At 45.4% G+C, this 26,034-nt stretch overlaps 1 protein-coding gene across 3 annotated transcripts in view; it reads right to left on the reverse strand.

The window, feature by feature from the left end:
• The window catches only part of SMOC1 (SPARC related modular calcium binding 1), a 335,418-nt gene extending 310,003 nt beyond the window's left edge, over positions 1 to 25,415 (reverse strand). For all 3 annotated transcript variants that reach the window (XM_075329900.1, XM_075329899.1, XM_075329898.1), the window contains exon 1: positions 25,114 to 25,415. In XM_075329900.1, coding sequence (XP_075186015.1) covers positions 25,114 to 25,380 — 267 coding nt within the window. In that variant the 5' untranslated portion in view covers positions 25,381 to 25,415. The remainder of the gene's footprint in view (positions 1 to 25,113) is intronic.
• Between the last annotated feature and the right edge of the window lie 619 nt (positions 25,416 to 26,034).

The raw sequence follows: 26,034 nt of genomic DNA on the forward strand, positions 1-26,034 counted from the left end.
TGGTGTGGACATCAGCCCCTGGAGGGAGGCAACAAGGGTTTGTGTTTGACTTTGGTGTGCCTGACCGGGGTGTAGGGTGTGTTGGTGTAGTACTTGTGACGTCCTGGCTTGTCCAGGGCGCCACATTAGTATTTTGTAACTCCACTAAAATGCTCGAGTGCTCGGTATTCAAATTGAGCATGTTGGATACTCGGACGGGCTTGACTCAAGTACGGAGTAAAATGGAAGTCAATAGGAAACAAGCATTCTTCCAGAAAATCCTAAAAGGAGGGCTGGGAGGGGCAAGTAAATTGCTGTAAATGGATAGAAACAGCGCTCAAATGAAATGGGAACAGGATGGGGAAGACGCCTGAATGCATCCTTGGCTCCCAAGCCACTGTTGGAAAATAAATAAATTGATTTGGGTTTTTTTTAATATGACTTTGGGTCCCCCCCTATTTTTGATAACCAGCCAAGATAAAGCAGACAGCTGGGGGCTGATATTATCAGGCTGGGAAGGTCCATATTTATTTGCCCCTTCGCAGCCTAAAAATACTTTTTCCCTCAGCTGCCCCAGAATTGGTGCATCACATTAGAAGTGCCAATTCTGGTGCTTTGCTCTGGTTCTTTCCAATAGCCCTGGTGCGGTGACAATCTGGGTAATATTTTTGGGAGTTGCTGTCAGCTGTGTAATGTCAGCTGGTATCAAGCCCAGGGGTCAGTAATGGAGAGGTGTCTATCAGACACCCCCATTACTAATAAAAAAACACTCAGGAAAATATAGCATATTTGGGTGTGCTGAACATCATGCCCCCAAGTCTCATATAAGACCCAACAACGCGATGTAGCTGGCTGGCCAATCACATTAATGCCAGTAGCCATCATGGCTACGGCATTACCGTGTATGACAGGCAATCCCTGCATGTTTATTGGCTATCGAAACATTGCAAAACATATGGGACGGGGACTCTAGCATGGGGCTCGAGCACCTGCAATACTTGATCGAGTAACGAGCATACCTGAGCACCCCGATCGACGATCGAGTATTGAACAGTGGTGAGCATGCACACTCATCACTATAATCAACCTTTGGCTTTTAACACTGCCTGAATCCTTTGCACGTTCTTAATCACATTTAAGCATGTCTCAACCGAAATCTGATCACAGGTCTCTTCTACACGTTCCCAATCTTGATTGATACTGGTCGGCTCACTTGGTTATATATACAGCTTATTCTTAAAGGGAACCTGTCATCACTTTTTTGGCCTATAAGCTGCGGCCACCACCACCGGGCTCTTATATAGAGCATTCTAACATGCTGTACATAAGAGCCCAGGCCGGGGGTATAACATAAAAAACACTTTATAATACTTACCTAACGGTCGCGCTGTGGGCCTTATGGGCGTCTCCGTTCTCCGGTGCTGGCGCCACCTCTTTTGGCCATCTTTGTTCTCCTTCTTCTCTAGCCGTGGTGCATGACGGGTCCCACGTCTTACACACTCGCCAGCATTCAGGTCCTGAGCAGGCGCACTTTGATCTGACCTGAGCAGGGCAGATCAAAGTATTGTAGTGTGCCTGCGCAGAATCGTCGAGTGTGTATGACATAGCCGTGTCATGCAGCCAGGCTTTAGAAAGAGAACGAAGATTGCTGAAAGAGGAGGCGCAGGCACCGGACAACGGAGACACCCATAAGGCCCACAGCGCGACCGTTAGGTAAGTATTATAAAGTGTTTTTTATGTTATACCCCCGGTCTGGGCTCTTATATACAGCATATTAGAATGCTGTATATAAGAGCCTGTTGGTGGTGGCCGCAGCTTATAGGCCAAAAAAGTGGTGACGGGTTCCCTTTAAACTCTACCCACAAGTGTTCAATTGGGTTTAGGTCTGGGGACTGTTGGGGCAATCCAGCACCTCTACATACTGTATTGTCATTGAACCATTTCTTTGCCAATCTCGACATATGCTTTGGGTCGTTGTTCTGCTGGAACACTGTTATCCTTTTCATACTCATAGTACTCAAGTGTACAAATTAACTCGACTTGTAAGATACTCATATACAGCTCAACATTGAGACCACCATCAATGCTAGTCAAGTATCCAACGCCTTTGGCTGTGAAACAACCCCATATCATCATATAATATTATTAGCCCCCTTTTCCCTTGTTTCTTCCAGACCCATTTGCACCCATCAGAGTCTAGTCTATTGACTTTCGTCAAAATCACCAGTTTCCAATCTTCTACTTTCAATTTTTCATACATTTTTGCAAATTTGAGCTTACGCTTCTTATGACAATATTCAAGTCGAGGCTTCTTCACCTTATTCCGGGCCACCATTACAGACTTGTTTAACGTGCATTGCATGGTGCTTGCATGGACATCTGTGATCTCACTATTACGAAACATACAAGCCGCATCCACTGCCGTGTTTGTCTCACTAGAACTGATAGACCTTGTGATGAGCCAACTTGTTGACCATATTTTGCCTGGACGTCCACCTCTTGGCTATTGAACTGTGGACGGACTCAATTTCTTATTCTTCTAGCTGTCATGGTACTCACATGATGCAGTTTGGAAGTTTGGCCACCAGGAGCAAAACAGTAACAATGCAGTGACATGACAAGAATCTGCCTAAATAATTATATGCTGAATAGTTGCAAGTCAAATTTATGTATGAGATAGCCAAGATGATTGTCTGTAAAATGAAGCTAGTCTCACGTTCTAAGCTGTAGTGGATGGTGAGATATGGAGCCTGAAAGTGAAAAAGTTCAAAATATTGTTACCCTTTTGCTTCCATAGGAACACACTGTATGAACATGGCCACTATAAAATACTGGTTTTTGGAACGTAAAGCATCTGAAGGGTTAAGGGTTAGTCATCTTGGTGTCTCCATGCCTAATAAATTCTAGAGCTCTGATTTTCCAATAGAGACAAGTCTGTTAGGATTTTGCAATGAAGTGTATGATTAGGATGGAAAAACAAGCAAAGGCGCTGTGCGACTTGTGCTGGGCCATGTGCGTGTAAGTGTGTATACAATAGCTAACATGATAAATTTAAATAAAAATGTCAGGAGACTGTCAATCTGTTTTACACATTAGCTCCTGGCAAGTATAAAACTGTTGAAGCATAAGCAAGTGATTGTTCTCACAAATGTCTGTATTCCGAGTGTAAAACAAGGAGACCAGTCAAAATACAGCAATATATTCCAGACCACTTGTACAAATGCTTTGCCTCATTGAATCTCTTGCAAATATTCCCTTGTTTGTGCTCCCTGCTTACCCTCTTGTCTTATCATTACATCATTCTTTCTTCTAAGTCCTGCAAATCGCTCATTCCTAATTTATTGATATATTTGGTATGTAGGTTTGCTTTTTCATTGGTTGCCGTTCATAAAGGAACACAAATCATACAAAATACACAAAAAATTTGAAAATTCTCCCAGCCCTACATCCCTTAATATAAAATATTATCTGAACAAGCCCTTAATCTTGATTTTGATATCAACCAAAGTGATCTTTGTAAAATAAAACTTCTGAGCAAATTACTTTACCTGACCGAGGGTCTAAAGGGGAACATTTCTCCTTGTGGAAAGTGCTAAGAAAGCATAGGGAGTCTTATAAGCCATACATAGGCATTGCACTGATGAGGGGCAAACACCCCGAAACACGTGTCTGCAAATGGAGTGTCTGGTTTGTTTTTTTATGCTAAAGCGGGCTTTACACACTGCGATATCGGTCCCGATATCGCTAGTGTGTGTACCCACCCCCATCTGTTGCGCAACACGGGCAAATCGCTGCCCGTGGCGCACAACATCGCCCAGACCCGTCACAAATACTTACCTGCCCGGCGATGTCGCTGTGACCGGCAAACCACCTCCTTTCTAAGGGGGCGGTCCGTGCGGCGTCACAGCGACGTCACTGAGCGGCCGACCAATAGAAACGGAGGGGCGGAGATGAGCGGGACGTAACATCCCGCCCACCTCCTTCCTTCCGCATTGTGGCCGGGAGGCAGGTAAGGAGAGCTTCCTCGTTCTTGCGGTGTCACACGGAGCGATGTGTGCTGCCGCAGGAATGAGGAACAACCTCGTTACTGCTGCAGTACTGATATTTGAGAATGGACCCCCATGTCACCGATGAGCGATTTTGCACGTTTTTGCAACGATGCAAAATCGCTCATCGGTGTCACACGCAACGGCATTGCTAATGCGGCCGGATGTGCGTCACCAAATCCGTGACCCCAACGAGTTCGCATTAGCGATTGTCGTAGCGTGTAAAGCCCCCTTTAGTCTTATGGCTGGTGATGGGCAAACCCCCCGATGTTCTTGTTCGGGAGACTCGTCCAACCTTTCGTGTTCTGAGAAAGCGAACTTGCAGCCGAACCCCGAACTTGGACTTTACAGTTGTGTGATGTGACGGGGATCTGTAAAATAAAGAATAACGTTAATAATAAACATTGTCATTATACTTACAGGTCCCGCGACACGTCCTGCAGACCCCCTCAGCCAGAGTCTCCCGGCCGCTTCTGCCTCCGCGCCCGATCATTGCTGTGCCCCCGGGTAAAAACGACTGACGACAGGACCTTCCTTGACGTCATAGCCATGTGACCAGTCTGGTGTGAATGTTGTACAGACATTGGCTTACAGACTGGTCACATGGCTATGACGTCATGGAAGGTCCAGTTATCCTCCGGGGGTATTCACTGCACTGCTCATCACTAGGCAGTCTTTAGCTGTTTTCAGCTGTGTTCGCGGTGACGTCAGGAACAGCCAAAGACTGCCGAATGACGTGCAGTGAATACCGATTGAACTTTTACTACCACTGTCAGTGTCAGCCTGTCCCTGTGGACTACGTCGGACAAAGGATTTTTTTTATAATAAAGATGGAGTCTTTCTAAATTTTTTTTTTTTGTTTTTATTTCTAATTAAAAAAAATTTTCTCTGTGTTGTGTTTTTCTTTTTACTGTTTATTAGAAATTCATGGTGGCCATGTCTAATTTGGCGTGACACCATGAATTTCAGGCTTAGTACCAGCTGAGAATACAAAGCTGGTATTAACCCCTTTATCACCCAGCAAGCCACCACCATCAGGGCCACTCGATGAGCTTCCACCCCCCATCTGCCTGGCTTAACCTTGGCTGGCAATCAAAGTACAGGGAAGCCCATTATTTTTTTTTTTTAATTATTTAAAAAATTATTAAAAAAAAAATGCATAGACTCCCGACGTATTTTGATCGCCAGTCAGATAAAACCAGCAGCTGGGGGCTGGGATTCTCCGCAGCCGCTCCTGTAAATGGCGCATTGTTTCTTAGCGCCATTTCCAGGTGCTTTACCCGGCTCGTCCAGCAGCCCTGAGGGTGGTGACATGCTGTGTAATAAAGGGGTTAATGCCAGCTTTGTATTCTCAGCTGGTACTAAGCCCGAAATTCATGATGTCACGCCAAATTAGACATGGCCACTATGAATTTCTAGTAAACAGTTAAAAGAAAAACACAACGCATAGAATTTTTTTTTATTAGAAATAAAACAAAAAAAAAACATTTAAAGACTCCATCTTTATTATAAAAAATCCTTAGCCCGACATAGTCCACAGGGAGAGCCATGTCAGCTTTGCTTCATCGCTCTGTAAAGACGAGCGTCTTTACAGAGCAAGAAACAGAGAGAGCCATGTCTGCCCTGCTTCATCGCTCAGTACAGAGCGAGAAGCAGACTGACAGTGAGGGTATGATTCTACTTTCATCTCGCATTGCATCGCCCCGCACGGCCTGATGCTGTCCAGACAGGGGTGTTATGATCCGGAACCATGGAAGACCACCACAAATCATTGGCTAAAGGTGACAAGAGCATTGGCAACTAATCTGGCTGCCATCCCCTTACTAACCATCACAACTAGAAGTAGCCAAGGGGTGAACTAACATCCTGTGCACCGCGAACCCAGCCGGAGAACTAACTATCCTAAAGGTAGGAAAGACGAATAACTCTCTGCCTCAGAAAATAGACAAGAATAGCAAGCCCCCCACATTCAAAGACTGCGGTGATATAGGAAAAACACAATACACAGGTAGATGACAGGATTAGCAAAAGGTGAGGCCCCCGCTGACTAAAATAGGAAAGGACAGGAAAGAGACTGATGGTGGCCAGAGAAAAACCCTGCAAAATACCAACTTCCTGATAGTACAAAAAGGCCCTCAGATCGCACGATCTGAACTCCGTACTATACCAGGTGCCCTTGTCATACCAATGAACAGAAAACAAAAATCATAACAAAGTCAACAAGCCACAAACACATGGACCCAAAGGAGCTATACTCCACACAGAACTGCAGGGAGTTCCACAACAATCCACTAAGGGGGAAAATCCCTGCAAGCAAATAAACTGAAACTAACCACAGCAAATGACAAACCCAGATAAACAAAAGAACCAGACAATAAATAAAGAGCAAGCACTTATCTGGGGAAGATGTGGTGTAGAGCAGGATTAAGCAGGCTGGAGATACAAAGAACTGACATCCGGCAACAGCCTGCAATCAGACCAGGATTTAAATAAGCAGAGAGTTAGCAAAGGAAACACCCACTGCACAACACACCTGGTCCAAGTCTAAACCATTCCTGGCCACCAGAGGGAGCCTCCCAGCAGCCAAAACATAACTAACATTCACAACACAGGGGCAGTTCAGCTGCATGGAAATACATGCGGCCGACCCACTCCTGTCGGGAGAGTGTGCGCCGTGTCGGGTGATCAATGCGAGACTCGCACAGTGACAATTAAAGTTCAGTTGAATCCATGGCAGCCATGGATTCCGGGTGAACCCTGATGTCACCGTGAACATGGCCGAAAACAGCTGAAGACTGCTGAGTGACGAGCAGTGAAGTGAATGCCCCTGGAAGTTAACAGGACCTTCCATGACATCATAGCCATGTGACCAGTCTGTAAGCCAATGTCAGTACAACATTTACACCAGACGGGTCACATGGCTACGACGTCATGGAGGGTCCTTTAGGCAGTGGTGCTTACCGGGGGGCACAGCAATGATCGGACACGGAAGCAGAAGTCTGCAGGACTCGTCGCTGAACCTGGAAGTATAATCATAATGTTTTTTAATAATGTGCTTTTGAAATGAAGATGGCCATGTTTGATTTTTATGGTTGTTAGTTGGATGATAAAAAATAATTCTGCAACAATCTCTCATTGAAAGAAATGTTTCTTTACTCTTTAGCTGATTATAACTGAACATACATGCCAAGGACAGGTTGATGGCTAATGTGGTTTAAAATGTGTCTAACAATCATTCACCAGACAATCGTTCAATCAGTTTTGTTCAATCATCAAACTAGTTTTATTGAATATATATTGCCACCTTAAAGGGAACCTGTCAGGTCCAATATGCACACAGAACTACGAGCAGTTCTGGGTGCATATTGCTAATTCCTGCCTAACTGTCTCAGCATCTAGTAGCATAGATAAAGAGATCTTTAGAAAAATAATTTCTAAAGATCGTTTATGATATGCTAATGAGCGCAGTGACTAGTCACAGGGGCTTTTAGTTCCTGTGCTCATTCCGCCCTCATTGCATGTTTGCACACCCACAGGGGCGTGCTAACATGCTATTCAATGGAGTATCATCAGCGGTGACGCACGTACATGTGTCCACTGTCACCACTGATCCGAAGTCCCGGCACTTCCGGTCATGCGCACTAGACCACTCTGAAGCTGGGATGCGTATACCCGGCTTCATACTGCGCATGACCGGAAGTGCCAGGGATTCAGATCAGCGATAACAGCGGACACAGATACACGAGCCACCACTGGTGATGCTGCAATTGAATAGCATATTAGCACGCCCCTGTAGTTGTACTAATATGCTAAGAGGGCGGAATGAAAGTGTAGCGCCCCTGAAGCCATCAGGGAGCTACAAGGTTCTGCATCCTCACCAGGATGCAGGGCCTACCCCCAGGTCCCCGGAAGACCAGTGCCGGTCACACACAAACACTCCAGGTAATCCCAGTTTTCCCCAACAATCCCCCATAAAATGGTACGGGGCTAGGGTTGGGCCAATGGATGGCCACCTAGAGGTGGAGCCGGTCCAGTCCACTAGTTCACAAGGTGGGAGGGGCGGACTGAGGACAGACAGTCAGATAGTTTGAGAGAGTCGAGGAGTGAAGGTGGACAGGAGGAGATGCACTGACATGGGGGTTGACAGTAACCTGGTGCCTAGGAGGGTATTTACCAGTGGAGTACTCCTGGAACTACGCACCGACGGGGTACAGGACCCTAAGACAGGCAGAGGCTCCAGGCAGGCCTGTTAACACCTGCACAGTGAGGGGACCATCAAGGACCTTGCTGACCCTAAGAATCTGAGACTCAGTAGCAAAGAGAGAGCCGGGGACAGGACCAGAGACTCCAACCCCACAGGGTTCACTCTCCCGTTAGGTGGACAGCAGTGGAAAGAAACACCACCGGACGGGGACCCCCAGTTGTTTTACGCAACGGGGCCCACCAACCAGAGACAGGTGCAGGGGAAGAAGGCACGAGATTACTAAAGTGGCACTGGGACTAAGGGAACCTGGAGGTGAAACCAGCCGGCCTCGGGTAACCAGTTACCACCAGCAAAAGTGAGTAAAAACCCAGTTGCATTGAACTCCTTTGTGGACTACCTTCTTCAGACACCCGTCACATCACCTATCCTCTGGGGCCCGGCCCTGCTTGCAGAAAGCCTACCAGCCTGGCTGCCATTAACACCAGCCCCAGCAGGGACATTGTGCAGCGGCGGCTCCATTCATATAGCCGCAAAACCACAAGTGGCGTCACGTGTGAACACTAATCTAATCCCCTGTAAATATATCCCCTTTACAAAAAGGGCCCAGGGCACGGAACCGGGCAACAACCACCAAAGTGACATTCCCCAGTTATACACCGCCGGGACTGAGTACCCCATAACCCTGGGCGTGACAAATATAGGAACTAACACCCTTGCAACTAGTCCCTGCTCGCATTACCATATCATAAACGATTTTTAGAAATACTTTTTCTAAATATCTCTTTATCTATGCTACTAGTTACAGGGCTGCTTGTGGTCCTGGGTGCATATTGCACCTGACAGGTAGGTTCCCTTTAAAAAAATATAATTAAAGTCTTCCAATAAAACTTTGTATAACCCACTATGTAAAAAATATCTGTGAAGGGGCTTATTCCAGATAGTGTTTGTAGTATTATTGTTATACAAAGCCTAATGAGCTGTTTCCACCAATTGTTCATGTGACTGATTTTCACATTCGGTGCACTTAGGCTTGGACCACAATACGTTGCAGGCTTGTTCATGAGTCTTTTTGGGGTTCCCTTTAAATTGCCGAAAATCTGGATACTGATGGAATCCAGAATGGAGCAGTTGACTATAACGAAGCAGACGGAATCACTTCATCTGACGTCTGTTCTGTATAAATCCCATTTTTTAGGGATGTAGACAAAATTCCCAAGGGATACAAAAGTCAATATCCAAAATGTGATGTGAGCCCGTCCTATATATAGTCAGCACTGGAGATGAGCGAACCAAGGTTCGGAGTTTGGTACTAACACAGATTTACAAAACAAAAACAGTTCAGATGCTTTACGTATACAAACCACTAGCACAAGCATTGCTGTGCTCGGGTACGCTCAGTTCTCGGCTCAGTGCGCGTCGCTTGCTGTGTTTGATCAGTTCACACTGGGGCTAACAACACGTGATCGGATGTCATGTGCACCAAACAAAAAAAAGATGGAAAAACTCCTTCTACCCGCCCCCGGAAGTGATCTGTTTTTGACTGGTTGTATGTGGGTGGAGACCCCAACTGCCCAATTAGTGACTTCCATTGGGGGTTCAGATCAAGTCCGGGCCCCAAACCAAACTTTATCTAAATGTGGCTGAACCCGCCAAAGCGAAATTCCATGGGTCTGTGTCGCCCTGGGCCAGCCAGGGGTCACAGGTCACAACACCACCACACCCCACACCCCAGGTAGGCACACCTAAGCTGAATCAAAAATCCTTGTTGCCTTCCTCCAGAGGCTGATGATTCACACCAGGGGGTGGGCCAGGCGGTTGGCTCCGCCCACCAAGGAGATCACAGCTCTGGAGGCGGGAAGTACCAGGCAGTCGAGAGTTGGAGTCTAGTCAGGGAGGAGGAAGTGGAAGGAGTGAGGAGTAGCCCAGGCAGGGCTAAAGTAAACAACAGAGAAGTGAAAGTGAAGGAAGAGTGTGCAAAGCCTGAAGGGTCCAGCTTTGTGTAGGGCCAGAACAGCAAGGTCAGCGACGGCGGTGACTGTCTGGAGGGGGACCGTTTGGAAGGTCCTGGAAGGACCCCGTTGGCTGTGTGCCCGGTGGTCTGGAGCAGTGCTCCGAAGGACAGGCAGCACCAGGGCAGGGGCCTCTCGGACCCCGGCAAGGCTAGGAGTCGCCAAATTTGCCGAATCCGTCAGTGAAGGGGACGTAGATCCCCCAACAACCAAGTCCCGATTGAAGGCAACAGCCCAACCTGAAGCAGAGAGACACCGCCACTGCCAAGGCACCCGTTTCTCAGGGCCAGCGCCTGCGGGCAAAGTGTAGAGCTCCTCCGGCCCAGATTGCAGTCGGGGAGCGGGTAACCGGAGGGAATCCACCGCTACCATCAGTCAAACATAGGTGCAAGGAAGAGGGACATCACCGTCACCTACCGGGAGTGCAGGTGCAGCCGTCTGTGGCACCGTCCTACCAGCCGTTTGGTTTACCGTACAAACTGTGTCCGTGTCTCAGGCTGAGTGAGTACCACAGTGCCGCAAGGCACAGCGCTGCCCCCGCGTCCCTGCGCCCACCAGGCCCCGCACCTCCTTCTCCACCCCCGGGCCCCCGGGATCACCAACCCCTACCCACGGAGGGGCAACACAACACCTGGCTGCTCCGCATCACCATCCCCGGGACCCCCGAATTGAGCAGCGGTGGTGAAATCACCACAACCGTGGGTGGCGTCACGAACTATAACAATCCCCGCACCCCACAAATCCCCTTTCACTCACGGGCGAGGAGTGTCGCTCGAGAAACCCTGGGATCCGGCCCACAGCTCGAGCCACCACTGAGCAGCTGCCGGACCCGAGCAGAAGGGGTGAGCGCGGTGTGCTGACACCCTCCTCCCCGCCCGCGACAGGTCCACCTATCTCTAGTCAGCACGCTTTATTTTGTTTTACAGTTTGGTTATGGGTTTCTTCACAGACGAGAATGTACTGATGCCACATATACTGTAGCTCCAGTGGTTCTGACCTTTGGGTTAAAGGTTTTCAATCACAGTTCTTTGTGCCTACGGTCAGCTCCATATTATTGAGGTATTCTCCCCGCAGAAGCAATGCTTACATAAGCATCTCTGTGAAATTAGAGGCACATGAAGTCGTAACATGCTGTGTGCATATGCCGCGGGAGATTAAATTCTCCTTTTTATGAAGAGTGCTTTAATAAATACGCATTTGTTTTACTAACGAAAATGTGAAGTCACTGAAGCTTCGTTATGGGTAGAAATGTAGAAGTTCAGCAAAGTCAATGAAACTTGAACAGGAAGAGTGTAGACACGATCTATGCAGGAGATTCCTAGGAAAGTCAAATATACAGATCCGGCCTTCACATATTAGTGGCTGCAGTTACTTGGACATATTTTTAAGGATGAGTTAGATAAAACAAAGTGAGATTTATATGCAAAACTAAATAGAAAATAAGGCCCAGTAGGCAGCCTCCTGGGGCAACGGTGGGAAGGGGGAAACATTGTAAGTCATGGATTTAGCTAGTGGACCTCATTACAGATATAGTACAGGGTTTAGGATTATTTAGCTTGCAAAAAAGATGACCTAGAGGAGACCTAATAGCTGTCTACAAATATCTTAAAGGCTGTCACACTGTAGAGGGATCAGTTTTATTCTCATTTTCACAAGGCAAGACTAGAAGCAATGGGATGAAACTGATGGGGAGTAGACACAGATTAGGTATTAGAAAAATCTTTTTGACAGTGAGGGTGATCAACGAGTGGAACAGGCTGCCACGAGAGGTTGTGAGTTCTCCTTCAATGGAAGTCTTTAAAAAGAGGGTGGACGGACATTTGTCTGGGATGATTTAGTGACTCCTGCTTTGAGCACAGGGTTGGACCAGATGACCCAGGAGGTCCATTCCAACTCTAATATTCTATGATTCTATATACTACATATCTGCACAGAGAGGGATGGAGTGAAATGTTAAATGCGTTTTATTATTAACATGGTATGGTGGGAATGGGAGAGGAGAGTCTAATCAAAAGTAAATAATTGTCCATACCCACAGTTGGTTGGATGATGAATTTAGGGTTCACTTTTGAAGACTCATTCTGAAACCCATGCACTGGGTACCAGAATAGCTTGTTCAGACTCTGAATACACAATAGATGCAACGGGTTAAAAAATAACCTACTTGTACGTCTACAGGGCTCCATACACCTCAGATAATGTCAGCTGAAGTAGCCGATTTCATCTCTTTTCCAACAGCCCATGAAGGAGGACCCAGTATTTTCAATATCAACGCCCAGTCCTTTTATTGTTAGGGGAGATAAGCTGCTGCCAGAGGTGTCTGCTCAAAAGATAGGAACACTCAGTCGAACACTCATGTGTGGGGATTTCAGGAAAGGGCGGCCTACTCTTAACCCTCCCCTCAAACCATTAATATTATTGTATAGCCCTTTAAAAGCTAAGCCAATTGTTCCCTTTATGGCCCCAAAGAACTGTTCTAGCAGGGAAAAATCTTGTTTTGAAATTGCATCTGTAAGTGCATTGGGGTGTGACGATGATTTCTAGCTTCTTAGCCTCACACTGTATATCCTACCTAGCAGCACCCTCCCCTGGCTGATTGTGTAAAGGGGTCAGGGCTAAGCCTACCCCTGCATAAGTGGCCGACACTGAAGAGTTATGTATAATGCTGTATAAAGCAACATAATGTATGGTATTTTGTGTAAGTAGCCACCAAGTGGCACTGTGGCGTAGGGACAGCAGTCCTGGCACTTGTGTGGCATTCTAAGGGTTAACGAAGAGGAGGAGAACAGCATATAAAAAAAAACTGTAGGAAGGAAGCCCCCTTAGGAGAGTCCCCAGGAGAAGATATTGAAAGGAAGCCCAAACTTATTGACTTAATTTGTGGACCCTAAGGGTCACCCCTGGATCGCGGACAGGCAGGATACTGCACATAGAGGATTGTCTAACTGCATCTCCAGAAGCGGGGTACAGTCTGGTTGGTCGGGAGGCATCCGTGTTCCTGGATACTAATACCCAAAGAAACCCCCTGCGAGACTGAAGGTCAGTTACACCCTCATGAGTAGGGTATGTCTTGGTCCTGTCCTAAGCACGAGCGGAGGAGTGCTGTCATACGTGGCTCTTCCAATGCGCCAGCAATCCCTGTGGGTGGGATGGAGCGGCCTAAGAGATGGCACTCAAACATTCACAGGAAAATCTAGTGTGTATTTTGCTGCTTTATTATTCTTATTAGTCTTTTTTATTCTTCTTACATCTCATTAATGTCCACATCACAGGTAGCGTAATTTCCTGAACACCTGACAGTGATTGAAGCAAGAAGATAACTCCAGAGCTATACCACAAGAAGGTAGGTACAAGAATGAATTACTAATGAAATTCAGATTTCCTACTTAGCAATGTTATGATACTAGATTTTTGTAGACCAATTTTTTAAGTAAATATATTTCTGTACTAGTGACATAATTTTCTCACCAGATGTTGATAACAACCCATCCAATCCATACAGGCAAAGAAATCAAACCATAGATATCCATAAGTTTAGTGATGTGCACTAAGGAGAAATGACACAGGGAAAAGTATTGAACACAAGGAGAGGTGCAAGAATACATAGAATGTCCTTATACCGGAGGAAATCTATCAGTAATTCAAAAGCAATCCTGATACTTAATGATTCAACTGTCCGCCTCTAAAAAGGTGTCTCATTACCAAGGTGCCACACAAGATACATCTCATGATGGCTAAAACCAACGAGCTGTGTGTTTCAACCTTATTCTTGCAAAACATACTGATGGCATTGGTTACAGAATAATTTTGTAAAGTACTGAAGGTTCCAGTGAGCACTGTTGGGGCCATTAATCCGAAAGTGGCAAAACCCCAATTTCACTATAAACCAGACACAACCAGGTACCCTCTGCAAGATTTCAGATAGAGAAGTGATAAAATTATCAAAAGAGTTGTCCAAGAGCCAAGACCCATATGCGGAGAGCCACAAAAAGAGCTGGAGTCAGCAGGTACAATTATTTAAAAGAAAACCATAACTAATCTGCTCACCCTCATTGTCCTGCATGTACGCTCATCATGCAAGACTCCATTTCTGAATAAAAAGCAGGGTCAAGCGCATTTAAAGTTTGCTTAACAGCATTTAGAGAAGCCTGTGAAATACTGGGAGAATATAGTCTGATCACATGAGACCAAAATCTAACTTTTTGGTTGCCATAATACACTATATTTTTGGAGGCCAAAAGGCACTGCATATCACCCCAACAGTGAAGTGTGGAGGTGGGAACATCATGGTGTAGGCTATTTTCAGTATACGGCACTGGTAAACTTCATGTAATTGAAGAAAAGATGAATGGACAAATGTATGGAGACATCATTGATACAAATCTGCTGCCATCTACCAGGATGAGGAAGATAAAACGAGGGTGGACATTTCAGCCAGACAATGATATCAAACACACAGCCAAGGAAACTCTCCACTGGTTTCAGAGAAAGAAAATAAACTGCTAGAAAGGCCGAGCCGATCACCGGAGCTGAATCCAATAGAAAATTTATACAAGGGACTTAAAGCTCAGCGTTCATAGAAGGATTTGAAGAGTGTGTGTGTGTGTGTGTGTGTGTGTGTGTGTGTGTAAGGCTATGTGCGCACATTGCGTATTTTCATGCAGTTACACTGCGTCCTGCGTCCCCAGCATAATCTATGAAGATTATGCAGGAGCCATGCGCATGTGGCGTATTAGAGTGCAGCGCTTCGGCTGCTGCCCGCAGCGCGCGTTCTAAGAAGTGACATGTCACTTCTTTCCTGCACTCTGCATGCAGTCCCCGCTCTGTCTATGGGAGGGGCTGCACTCAGAGCCCATGAAATCGGCTTTTTTTTTTTCATTACGGACTCTTTCTGCAGCGATTTGAAGCGCACGTGTGCTGTTCAAATCGCTGCAGAAATTTCTACAGGGACAAATGCTATGTGCGCACATAGCCTAAGAATGGATGAAATCATACCTGAGCAATGCAAGCAACTATTTTCTCCATACAGGAGGCGTCTTAAAGCTGTCACCAAAAGACTTTTGTACAAATTATTAAAGTTTAGTAAGCATGTAGAATACTTTTTCCCTGTGTCATTTCTCATTATTACACATAATGTAATTTATGAACATCTGTGGTTTGATTTCTTTGCCTGTGTGGATTGGAAGGGTTGCTGCCGACATCTGGTGACAAATTCCGGTCGATAGCACCTTTGGAAATATATTTATTTGGAAAGTTGGTGTACAATGCTTATTTCACACCACTCCAATCCAGTCCATTAGACTGGTGGGAGGGGCAGACAGTGGACAGTCAGAGAGACAGTGAGTCGGTGACAGTAAAAAAGAGAGGAAGGACTGTTAAGAGTGCAACAGTCACCTGAGGGCCCAGGCGGTTAGTTGCCGGTGGAGTACTCCCGGAACTACGCACCAACGGGGTACAGAATCCTAGGTCTGGCAAAGGCTCCAGCAGACCTGATAAAATCTGCACAATGAGGGGACCATCAAGGACCTCACTGACTTTGAAGTTCGGGACACAGTAGCAACGGGAAAACCAGGGACAGGACCAGAGACTCCAACCCCACAGGGTTCACGCTACCGTCATACAGACTGCTGTAAAAGACAACCAGGAGGGGGACCCCCAGCTGTTCCAAGCCACAGAGACCCACCAACCACAGACAGATGCAGGGGAAAGAAGCCACCAGGTCACTAAACCAGCACTGGGACTACGGGGACCTGTGGTTAAGACCAGCCAGCCTCAGGTGACCAGTTTCCAGCTTACTGTGAGTGAAGGAAGCAGTTACACTGCAACCCCTTGTGTGGCCTACCTTCTTTCAACACCCATCTACATCACCTAACCTCTGGGGCCTGGCCCTGCTTGCGGAGGGCTTAATATCCAGGCTGCCACCAACACCAGCTCCAGTAGTGGAAAATGTGCAGTGGCAGCTCCATCCACATAGCCGCAACCCGCAAGTGGCATCACGTGTGAACATTATTCAAACTCCCCTGTAAATATCCCCCTTTTAAAAAAAGCACCCAGGGCACGGGACCGGGCAATGGCCACCAAAGTGACATTCCCCAGTTATATACCGACCGGGACCGGGTACCCCATAACCCTTGGTGACACAACTGTATATACATTAGACATTGCACCTACAATACACACTGTGTGTGGGATATACAGTCAGTGGCCTGGAGCAAGAGTAAACCTATCTTGTGCAATGAACAGCAGATAATTCCCATTTTATTAAGGGTCTGGCTGTTCTTTAAACAATATCGACGTTCCATGTGATTTACACTGGAGACACATCCACTCCGCACAACAGTAAAGATCAGTGGGTCAAAGATGGCCCTACGAGATTGCTCCATCGAGCTGAGAAGCACATACTGTATAAGGGAATTTTTAGAGCTGGAAAAACAAACTATTAGACAAAGATCAACAATGGATCTTAAAAGGACCAAAGACACGATCTGCATGGAGTGTACTGTTTTTCTCAATGATTATCTATCTTCACATCCCTAAATCAAACTGTCATGGTTTCTGTTATTTTGCCTGAAAATGCTGTAGTGATTGATTTTTGCAGATTACATGTATGTAACCAACAAATGCATTTAAAAGCAGCAAATTTGCCTGATGTTTTAAAACGGATTGTCCACCATTTTTGTTTAGTTTTTGTTGTTTTTTTTAACTTAATTTCATGGGGCTACAAAAAAAATTTCCATTTTATTTTCATTAAAAATATTTGCCTTTTGTAGACTATGGGTACTTTCACACTTGCGTTTTTTTTCCTTCCGTCACAATCCGCCCTTTTGGAGAACAGCGGAATCCGTTAGCGGATTCCGTTGTTTCTCATAGACTTGTATGGATGACAGATTGTGCCAAAAGTAGCTGAATTGCTTCCGCTGGCCGATGCTGCATTGCTTCCGCCGGGCGGAAGGAACGCAGCATGTAACGTTTTTTTGAGCAGCGGAATTCTTAGGATTTCACTGCGCATGCTCTCTCTGGCTCCCTACACATGTAACCAGGGTACACATCGGGTAACCAAGTAAAGTGCGTTACCCGATATTTACCCTGGCTATGTGTGCAAGGAGCCAGTGCTAAGCGGTGTACGCTGGTAACCAAAGTAAATATCGGGTAACCAAGCAAAGTGCTTTGCTTAGTTAGCCGATATTTACCCTGGCTATGTGTGCAGGGAGCCCGACATTTCCCCGCTTGGCTCCGCCCCCTTCTGCACTCCACTTCGCATGTACACACACGCAGGCGTACCCACACACGCACGCACACACACGCACGCATGCACACACACACACACACTCACCTCCTGACGAAGCAGAAGCGAAACGCGCGTCGAGGTGCTGGGCAGTGTGGTCTGATCCCTGGGGCATCCTAATCATTGCTGTGCTTATCGCTCACTAACTTATGGGTGGCTGTCTACAATTAATGGTCCCGGTTTTTGTCTATAATTTGTCCCAAAGGTATATATGTATATACTTACTTTTATAGGACAGGTGAAAATACTGCCATTCTTGATGTCTATGGGTAATAACTTATGATTAATAACCCTCGCTTCTCTGCCTATAATTTGCCTTGAAGATATATAGTTATTTTTATAGGACATATATTGTATTTTTTGATCTAATTATTGTGTCCTCACCTATGCCGGGTCAGCCATCCCATTTTAATATTTGCATTTCGCACTTTATTGATGTGGTGTTGTTGATCAGCAGATTCAATATATGTGTTTATATGCACCCAGGGGTCTAATATAATTGTGCAATATTTCCTTCTGTATTATTTATATTTATTATACCACACTGCACCAGTTTGTCTTTTGTATGGTTTTATGGGGTAGGGAATTTTTAATCTGTGGGTACCAGCACTTTATTCATAAATAGATTTGTATTGTGATGAAATAAAGGTATTGAATATATATAGACCTTTTGATGATGATTTATTTTTGTGCAAACTCAATTTTTGGTTCTTAGTTTTGATATGGTGAGGTTGCCATAATTTATGGTTGTTGGATATGGAGTTCTATTTCCTGTTTTGGCTTTATCACCATGATATCGCAGCTGCGACGGGGGCGGGGGCTATCGCGCACGGCATTGCAGCATCGGCTTGCGATGTCGTAGTGTGCAAAGTGCCCCTTAGTCATTGGATTGCAGATATCAAGGTATTATTTTATTTAGCTTTCTATGATTTACATGTTCATGTAGAGGGGTCAGGAGGGTGGATCCTTCTGACAGATTGCCTTGAGATCTCTGGGCTCATGGTTACCTTTAGGAAACGGTTCCCACCTTTTGTATGGCAGCCATATTGTCTCATATGTACTAGAGCCAAAATTAAAGCCTGCTCATGAATCATTTCACCAGAGCCAACAGCCACAGGTCATGATGTTGTTGCAGGACGTGGCTGTAACATGGTCTAGAAAAATATGACTCCTACACAGGGAGGATGGGATCTACTGTGTCACTGGCTGAGATCACATTACTAAATGCTATGTCATAATGTCTTTGCAATTTTATGTAAAGAAAGCCATGGAACCCATAGGGTGGAGGGGCGACATGACTAGAGGGAAGGGAAGGAGTGATGGGGTTAATGGAAACAGGAATGGTTTGTTTATAAGGCAGAATAAAGGGATTGGTGGGTAGGAGGAGTTCCCTGGAGGAAGAGGTGGGACAGTTGAGGGGTGTAAGTAAAGGACTTTGACTTACCCCCTCTCTCTTGACTTCCGGATATGGAACGATCCCCGCCCACCCTCCCTTGTGTTTAATACCGAGGGGAATTTGGTCTGGGTTGTTTCTTTGTCACAGCAGCGGGGGGTAGGTCTGGTCCAGAGGCGGTTGAAGGCAATGGTAACTGGACAGAGAGACACCATCTTGGTATGGTGGCTCCAGGTTCCGGGATGTTGCAGGCACGGGGTTCTGCAAAGTTGGGGGGTTAATCCGTAGGTGATTAATACCTCATCTCTGGGTCGGTGTGTTGCGGCCAGGGATACTGGGGTGAGAAGTGGTTCCTGGACTGGGCCTACTCAGGGTTGTATATTTACTGTATTGGTTACTGTGTTACCTATTGTTATTTGTTGGGGTCGCCCGTTGGACGGCGCCCCCTTGTGTTAGTATGTAAATAATAGGTAATAAAGGCTGCTGTGGCCAATTTTAAACCAAGTCACATGCAGTTCGTGTATTATTTACAGATGGTATTGGTGGGTAACACACATACAGCACGACTGGAGAATCCTTCCTCAATGGTCATGCAGCATCCATAAAGTTGTATTCGATTTCACCATGAATCATTTTTGTAAAATAACACAAAAAAGTTATGATATCGCATACATTTAATATCACATGCAATATGACTGAAAATCATATTTGACATTGGAGTTGAAGTGATTTCATATAATGCCACAGGAATACATGAGCTTCAATATTGCCCAGAGATCTAATCTATATATATAATTGCCTTATTCTGTCTGTCTGTCTTGCTCCAAAATGACGTCATTACAGTGACAACCGTCGCCATAGCACGTGCGCTAAAGAGCCTGCGACCAACGGCTCAGCTAAGGCTCCCTGCAAACGTAACCAGGGTACACATCGGGTTACTAAGCAAAGCGCTTTGCTTAGGTACCCGATATTTACCCTAGCTACGTGTGCAAGGAGCCAGCGCTAAGCGGTGTGCGCTGGTAACCAAAGTAAATATCGGGTAGCCAAGCAAAGCGCTTTGCTTAGTTACTCAATATTTACCCTGGCTACGTGTGCAGGGAGCCTAACTGAACAAGCCGAACTACGGGCCGACAGAACGACGCCCGACACTTCCCTGCTGTGAACACACACACACACCTGGATAGTCACTTGTCCCCAGCCATGCAGTCCCCAGCACTGACGTCTTCAGCGCCATGGGCCCGCTCGGCTCCATCCACCCCGCACTCCGCTCCCCGCACACATTAGGCTGCTTTCACACTTGCGTTGTGAGGCATCAGTCACAGTGCGTTGTGTGACGCATGTGACGGATTAGTTGCAAATAGTGTGCTAATAAAGTAACGGATTCCTGTAAAAGAACGTTTTGCGGTTTTGTGTTTTGTTTTTTTTTTTTGTTTTTTTTGTTTCGCCGGGAAAAGGAGATTTGCGGTCGGGAGGGGAGAGAGAGAGGTAACTGCAAATCCTTTGAGTGACCGCAGTGAGCCACGCGATCAGCTGTGCCATCACTCAGGTGACCCGCAGCCACAGCTGCAGTCCTCCACCCGAGAGTTGTTTCCGCAGGTCACCTGAATGAGGGCACAGCTGATCGCGCGGCTCACTTCAGTTGCTGCGTGGAGCTAATAGAGAGCGGTCGTGTTCTACTGCCGCTCCTGTCAGCTTCATGTAGCAGAGCTGAAAGCGTCGTGGGACCTCTGTGGATTACGTCGGACCTGGAGGGGTATTTGGGGGTTTAATAAAGTGGTGAAAGAGGGTTTTTTTTGTCTTTTATTCCAAATAAAGGATTTTTTCAGGTGTATGTGTTTATTTTCTTTAACTTTCAGGTTAATCATGGAAGGTATCTCGGGGAGACGCCTGCCATGATTAACCTAGGACTTAGTGGCAGCTATGGGCTGCTGCCATTAACTCCTTATTACCTCGATTGCCACCGCACCAGGGCAATTCGGGATGAGCCGGGTAGAGTCCCGGGACTGTCGCATCTAATGGATGCGGCAATTCTGGGTGGCTGCTGGCTGATATTGTTAGGCTGGGGGGCTCTCCATAACGTGGGGCTCCTGAGAATACCAGCCTTCAGCTGTGTGGCTTTATCTTGGCTGGTATCAAAATTGGGGGGGACTGCATGTCGTTTTTTTTTTAAAATTATTTATTTATTTTACTGCACGATATAGACCTGCCCACCGGTGGCTGTGATTTTTGCAGTGAGACAGCGATCACTCAGCGTGGGGGCGGGTCTGACTGCAACCATTCATAGGCGCCTGTGGGCGGGGGAAGCAGGGAATACGAGATTGAATAATGAGGGGCCGGCATTTTCAAAAGAGGAAAAGCCGCCGGAGCTTTGTAACAACTGTGCAGCGCCGGTGATCGGTCAGTGATCGGTGAGTATGAGAGGGAGAGAGACAGACAGAGAGAGAGAGTGAGAGACAGAGACAGACAGAGAGAGAGACAGACAGAGAGAGAGAGCTAGAGACAGTCAGTGAGTATGAGAGAGGGGGGAGAGAGACTAGGAGTGATTTTAAATGATTTAGATCGTTCTGCTTGACATGCTGAGCATGCTCAGTAGAACGTGACGGAATTTGTCAGCAGATTCCGCCGCTTAGCTTAGCGCATAGCGGCGGAATCCGCCACCATAGACCATTATTAGACACCATGGTGGATTCCAATAGAATCTGTCAATGTGCGTTATTTTAACGACCCAAAAAAACGCTACATGTAGCGTTCCCTCCGCCCGACGCTGCGTCAAAATAACGACTCAGCGTTGTACAGCGCTGCAACGCAGACACTTGCGTTACAGTGCGTCGTCAATACAAGTCTTTGGAGAATAGCGCTGTGCGTTAACGGACTGCGCTATTCTCCATAGTGACGGATTGCGCTGAATGCAAGTGTGAAAGCACCCTTACCCCGCAGGATGGGGGCACATGTCAGGATGGGGGCTGCACCACCATGTGGGCACATACCAGCATTGGGCCACATCACATGATCAGCATATTTTTACTTAATTTACACTGTTCATGGCCTTCTTTCATTACAAGCCATGGACATCACTAAACATTAGACTCATCTATTAAAACTGTTCCTTCTGTTGTTTGTCATTTTAAAACCAATGAATAAGAATACTAAATTAAACCGAACCCATCCAGTCCATTCATTACCTTATTATTCAATCTGCTGACCTACATACACATTCTAGACTTCCCGATACGTTACAATCGGGTCACCTTCTAGAATAATGACATAAGTGTCGTAGTCCTGCACAACGTATGGCCATAACATTAGCCTGCGACTGTCACGGAATGTTGGGAGTTCTAGTTTTCAACAGCTGAAGAGCCGCAGGTTGGGGATTACTGCCCCAGGGTGATGGGTAGGGATTGCTTTCTTATCTATTGTAAGAAATGTTACTTTACACATGGAGAATTACATCTCACCTTTCTCACCACTTTCCACAACTTTCACAACTATGTTCCAAGTATTCATGAACCTAATAATGTGCGTGTGAACCTGTCCTATAGGCACAACGGTCTATGGTTTCATATAGGGAATACAGGTAAAGTTTAGTGAGTTCTCCTGATACTCAAGCACCGAAAGATGGCTATGACCCATCCAGCTCTGCTTCTTTTCAGTCCATTATATCTTACAGACTCTGATATACCTGCATACATTTTGGCTTGAACAAAGGACTGGTACTCTAAATCTTCTGGAATTTTTTACACTTTATTCGGCATCATAAACATACATTTTGGCGCAGAATACGCTTTGAGAAAATACCACCAGTGTCGTTTTTCCAGTGGCTTTTCCACCTGCATATTTTTTTTGCTTTCTACTATTAATTCTACATATAAGGTACCAGGGATAATGGAAGCCACCTGAAGAATGATCAGATCACATATTTTAGCCATTTCATGGCTTTTGTTAAAAGAAGTGACAAAAGACGGAGCATCTGCACAAGTCGTTTTGAAATTACTATGCACTATGTTCATTTTTTTTTAGCGCTTTTTGGGTTGAGTTTCAGGCGGAATCTGTCTGAAAATGGCATTGTATGCGCATACCCTTTTATATTAGGCTAGGTTCACACTTCCGTTGTTTTGCTTCCATCAGGTCCGTTGTTGCGTTATCATCAGCTGTGCACCCACTCTTCTTGTTTATAGGTCCGTTGTTGCGACGCAATGACGGATCCGTCGTTTTTGAGATGTCAACTGACGCAACGGATGTGTAATTTCACAGGATTCCGTTCACAGGAATCCTGTGAAAAAACTGATCCGTCGCGTCCGTTGCATCCGTCGTGCATCCGTTCTTTGACGGATCTGTCGTGATCCGTTTGTATTTGGGACAGCCCAGTGGGCGTGCCACACATGCTGGGCATGCTCAGTAGAGCATGACGCAATCCAGCACTGGATTCCGTCGTGTGACGCATTACAACGGAATCCAGCACCATAGACATCCATTATAGCTTGTGACGGATTGTGACGGACACCTGTGGAGTCCGCTTTTTTTGCCGCTCCAAAAAATGTTACATTCAGCGTTAATCGCCCTGCCGGACAGTCAGTCACTAAACGACTGATCCGTTACGCAGCGGATGCAACACAGGGACATCAGTCGCAATCCGTCGCTAATAGAAGTCTATGGGAAAAAACTGGATTCCTGCAAAATATTTTGCAGGATACCTTAATTCCTCAAGGCGACGGATTATGACTGATGCAAAACAACGGAAGTGTGAACCTAGCCTTACATAACTTCATCTTAGGAATGTTTTTATTAATAACACCAGAAAATTGTAAGGTCTTTACTTAATATGATCCAGCTCTCTAAAATCAACATGAGGACTTGAGGGCAACGTCTCCAACAGACTGACAGATGCCGGTAGTACTCTGCCTCGTCCCATCACAAAACAATTGGATCCGGTTGCTACAAGGTAGTTAATTTTTCGGTTGCCCATATTTTTCAAAAGAACTGAAGTCCTCAGTGGTTGATACCTTTTAATGGCTAACTGAAAAGATGGTAATAATAGCAGCTTTCCAGACTACTCAGGTCTCTTCTTCAGGCTCAATATGACACAAAATCTGAAGAGTCACATATTTATACACAACAGGACATAGAATGGGACGGTAAATTTACTGCCCCATTCTATGTCTTGTTGTGTATAAATATGTGACTCTTCAGATTTTGTGTCATATTGAGCCTGATGAAGAGACCTGAGTAGTCTCGAAAGCTGCTATTACCATCTTTTCAGTTAGCCATTAAAAGGGGTCAACCACTGAGGACTTCAGTTCTTTAAAACAATTTTTTATCTCTACTGGCTAACACGGTACAAAGATATATTTAACCATATTTTTCATTGAGACTTGCTGTGTGCGCTCACTACTATTCAGGTTTATGTTATTTACCAAATTAATAGTATAAAGACATTACATATTATTCAAGCCAAGAAATCAATCACAGATGTTATATTGTACTAAATCAGATCCGAAAGCTTATATAGACCAACTATTACCCCAAGGAGGGGCGCTCTGCGGACACTTCTCACTTATTTAAGGTGTCTAGAAATAAAAGAATATCACAGCTCGAGATGTGAAAAATTCTCACACCTTGTGATACAAGCCATAACTAATGGTGGTCCATATAATAACCCAATGATTTGTAATGGGGGGCTACAGAGTATATTGCCCCCCGATCTCAAATGCATTTTTCACCAATGTAATCCTTTAGTCGAAGAGAACTTCTTGCACTGCAGATCCTGTGTGCTATGTAAGGTGACAGCACTCTCTCAGTACAACAGTGTACGTCATATTTTATTAATGTAAATGTAGCAGAGCTGAACTTATGGTGAAACAGATCCACAATCTGTGACGTTTGCATAGGATCCCTTCATTGTCCTCCAACAGTATTCCTTTCATTCTCCTGCATCTGTACTATATAATTATTCCTATGATTGATTTATGTTCATGCAAAAAAGGTGCCAAAATATTTTTATACCCTACAATAATCGTGTCGTCTCAGATTTTTAGCATCCTCCCCCCCCCCCCACCCCCCAAATTTTTTCCAAAAGTCCTGCATAGATGACATTTGTTACAGAAGCAATAAGATGCAGCGGGTTAGATGATATATATAGAGAATGTAACAGACCATGTGTAAACAGGTATTTTGCATATAGGAGAGCAGTGATGCCTTACCCTGGGTCCGGTTCCCCTGTGGTTCAAGGATTGTGTCACATGAAGAAGGACAAGAAGAACTTGTGAAGTGACAAGAATGCCAAAACCTCTCTGGGTCATTTTTGTTTCTTTTTTTAAAAAAAAAAACAAAAAAAACAGGTGCGAAAGTTTATAGGACAGACATAGAAGGGTTAATCTTCTTATTTTTTTTCTGCAGTTTGGAAAATTCTGCCAAACCCTAATATTTAGAGAAAAAAAAAATTCTAAGTAAGGAAAGTAAATGGACATGCACAGATGTCTCTCCTGTGGCTCTCTCCTTGTCTTTTACTGGCAGCAGGTTTAAAGCATTAACACTTCCATTGGGATCCCATTATAAACCCGCCTGAAAGGGGAGGGCGAGTAGGGGGGGGGTGGTAAATTAGGTCTGACCCTTTCTTTTTAACTTTCCTATATGGTACTACCTTGGGTGCGTTGCTGCCACCTAGTGTTCACTAATCGATCAACAAATGTTTTTCGTTTTTACGCTGCGTTAACATCTGCCAGGATGAATTTGGTTATCACTTGGAGGAAAAAATGTATCTCCTATATACTTATAAACCTTGTTTAAAATATTTTTAAAGTGAAAAGAAATTTAGGTGATCTATGTAAGTGCTGGGATGCCATTACTCGTTTCAATATGGAAGATAGTCGCAATATAATTGTCAATAGTTTTCATTCACTGACAGACATCGTTGTCTGTAAGGGTGCGGCTGAAGAGATTGTAAGAACATGACAACTTGTAATGTATCTGTTTTGATTATTTATTAAAGTTAGATTTGCCCCAAGCACAAGCGAAAACAAATTATTATATATTTGTGAGTGTGAATACAAACTGGTGCAGAAAGAGTTAATGCCGCGCTGCCGTGAATGAGAAGAAACGCAAGGAGATATTCGATGTTAATT

The sequence above is a fragment of the Anomaloglossus baeobatrachus genome, chromosome 12, assembly GCF_048569485.1.
Source record: "Anomaloglossus baeobatrachus isolate aAnoBae1 chromosome 12, aAnoBae1.hap1, whole genome shotgun sequence".
Taxonomy (NCBI): domain Eukaryota; kingdom Metazoa; phylum Chordata; class Amphibia; order Anura; family Aromobatidae; genus Anomaloglossus; species Anomaloglossus baeobatrachus.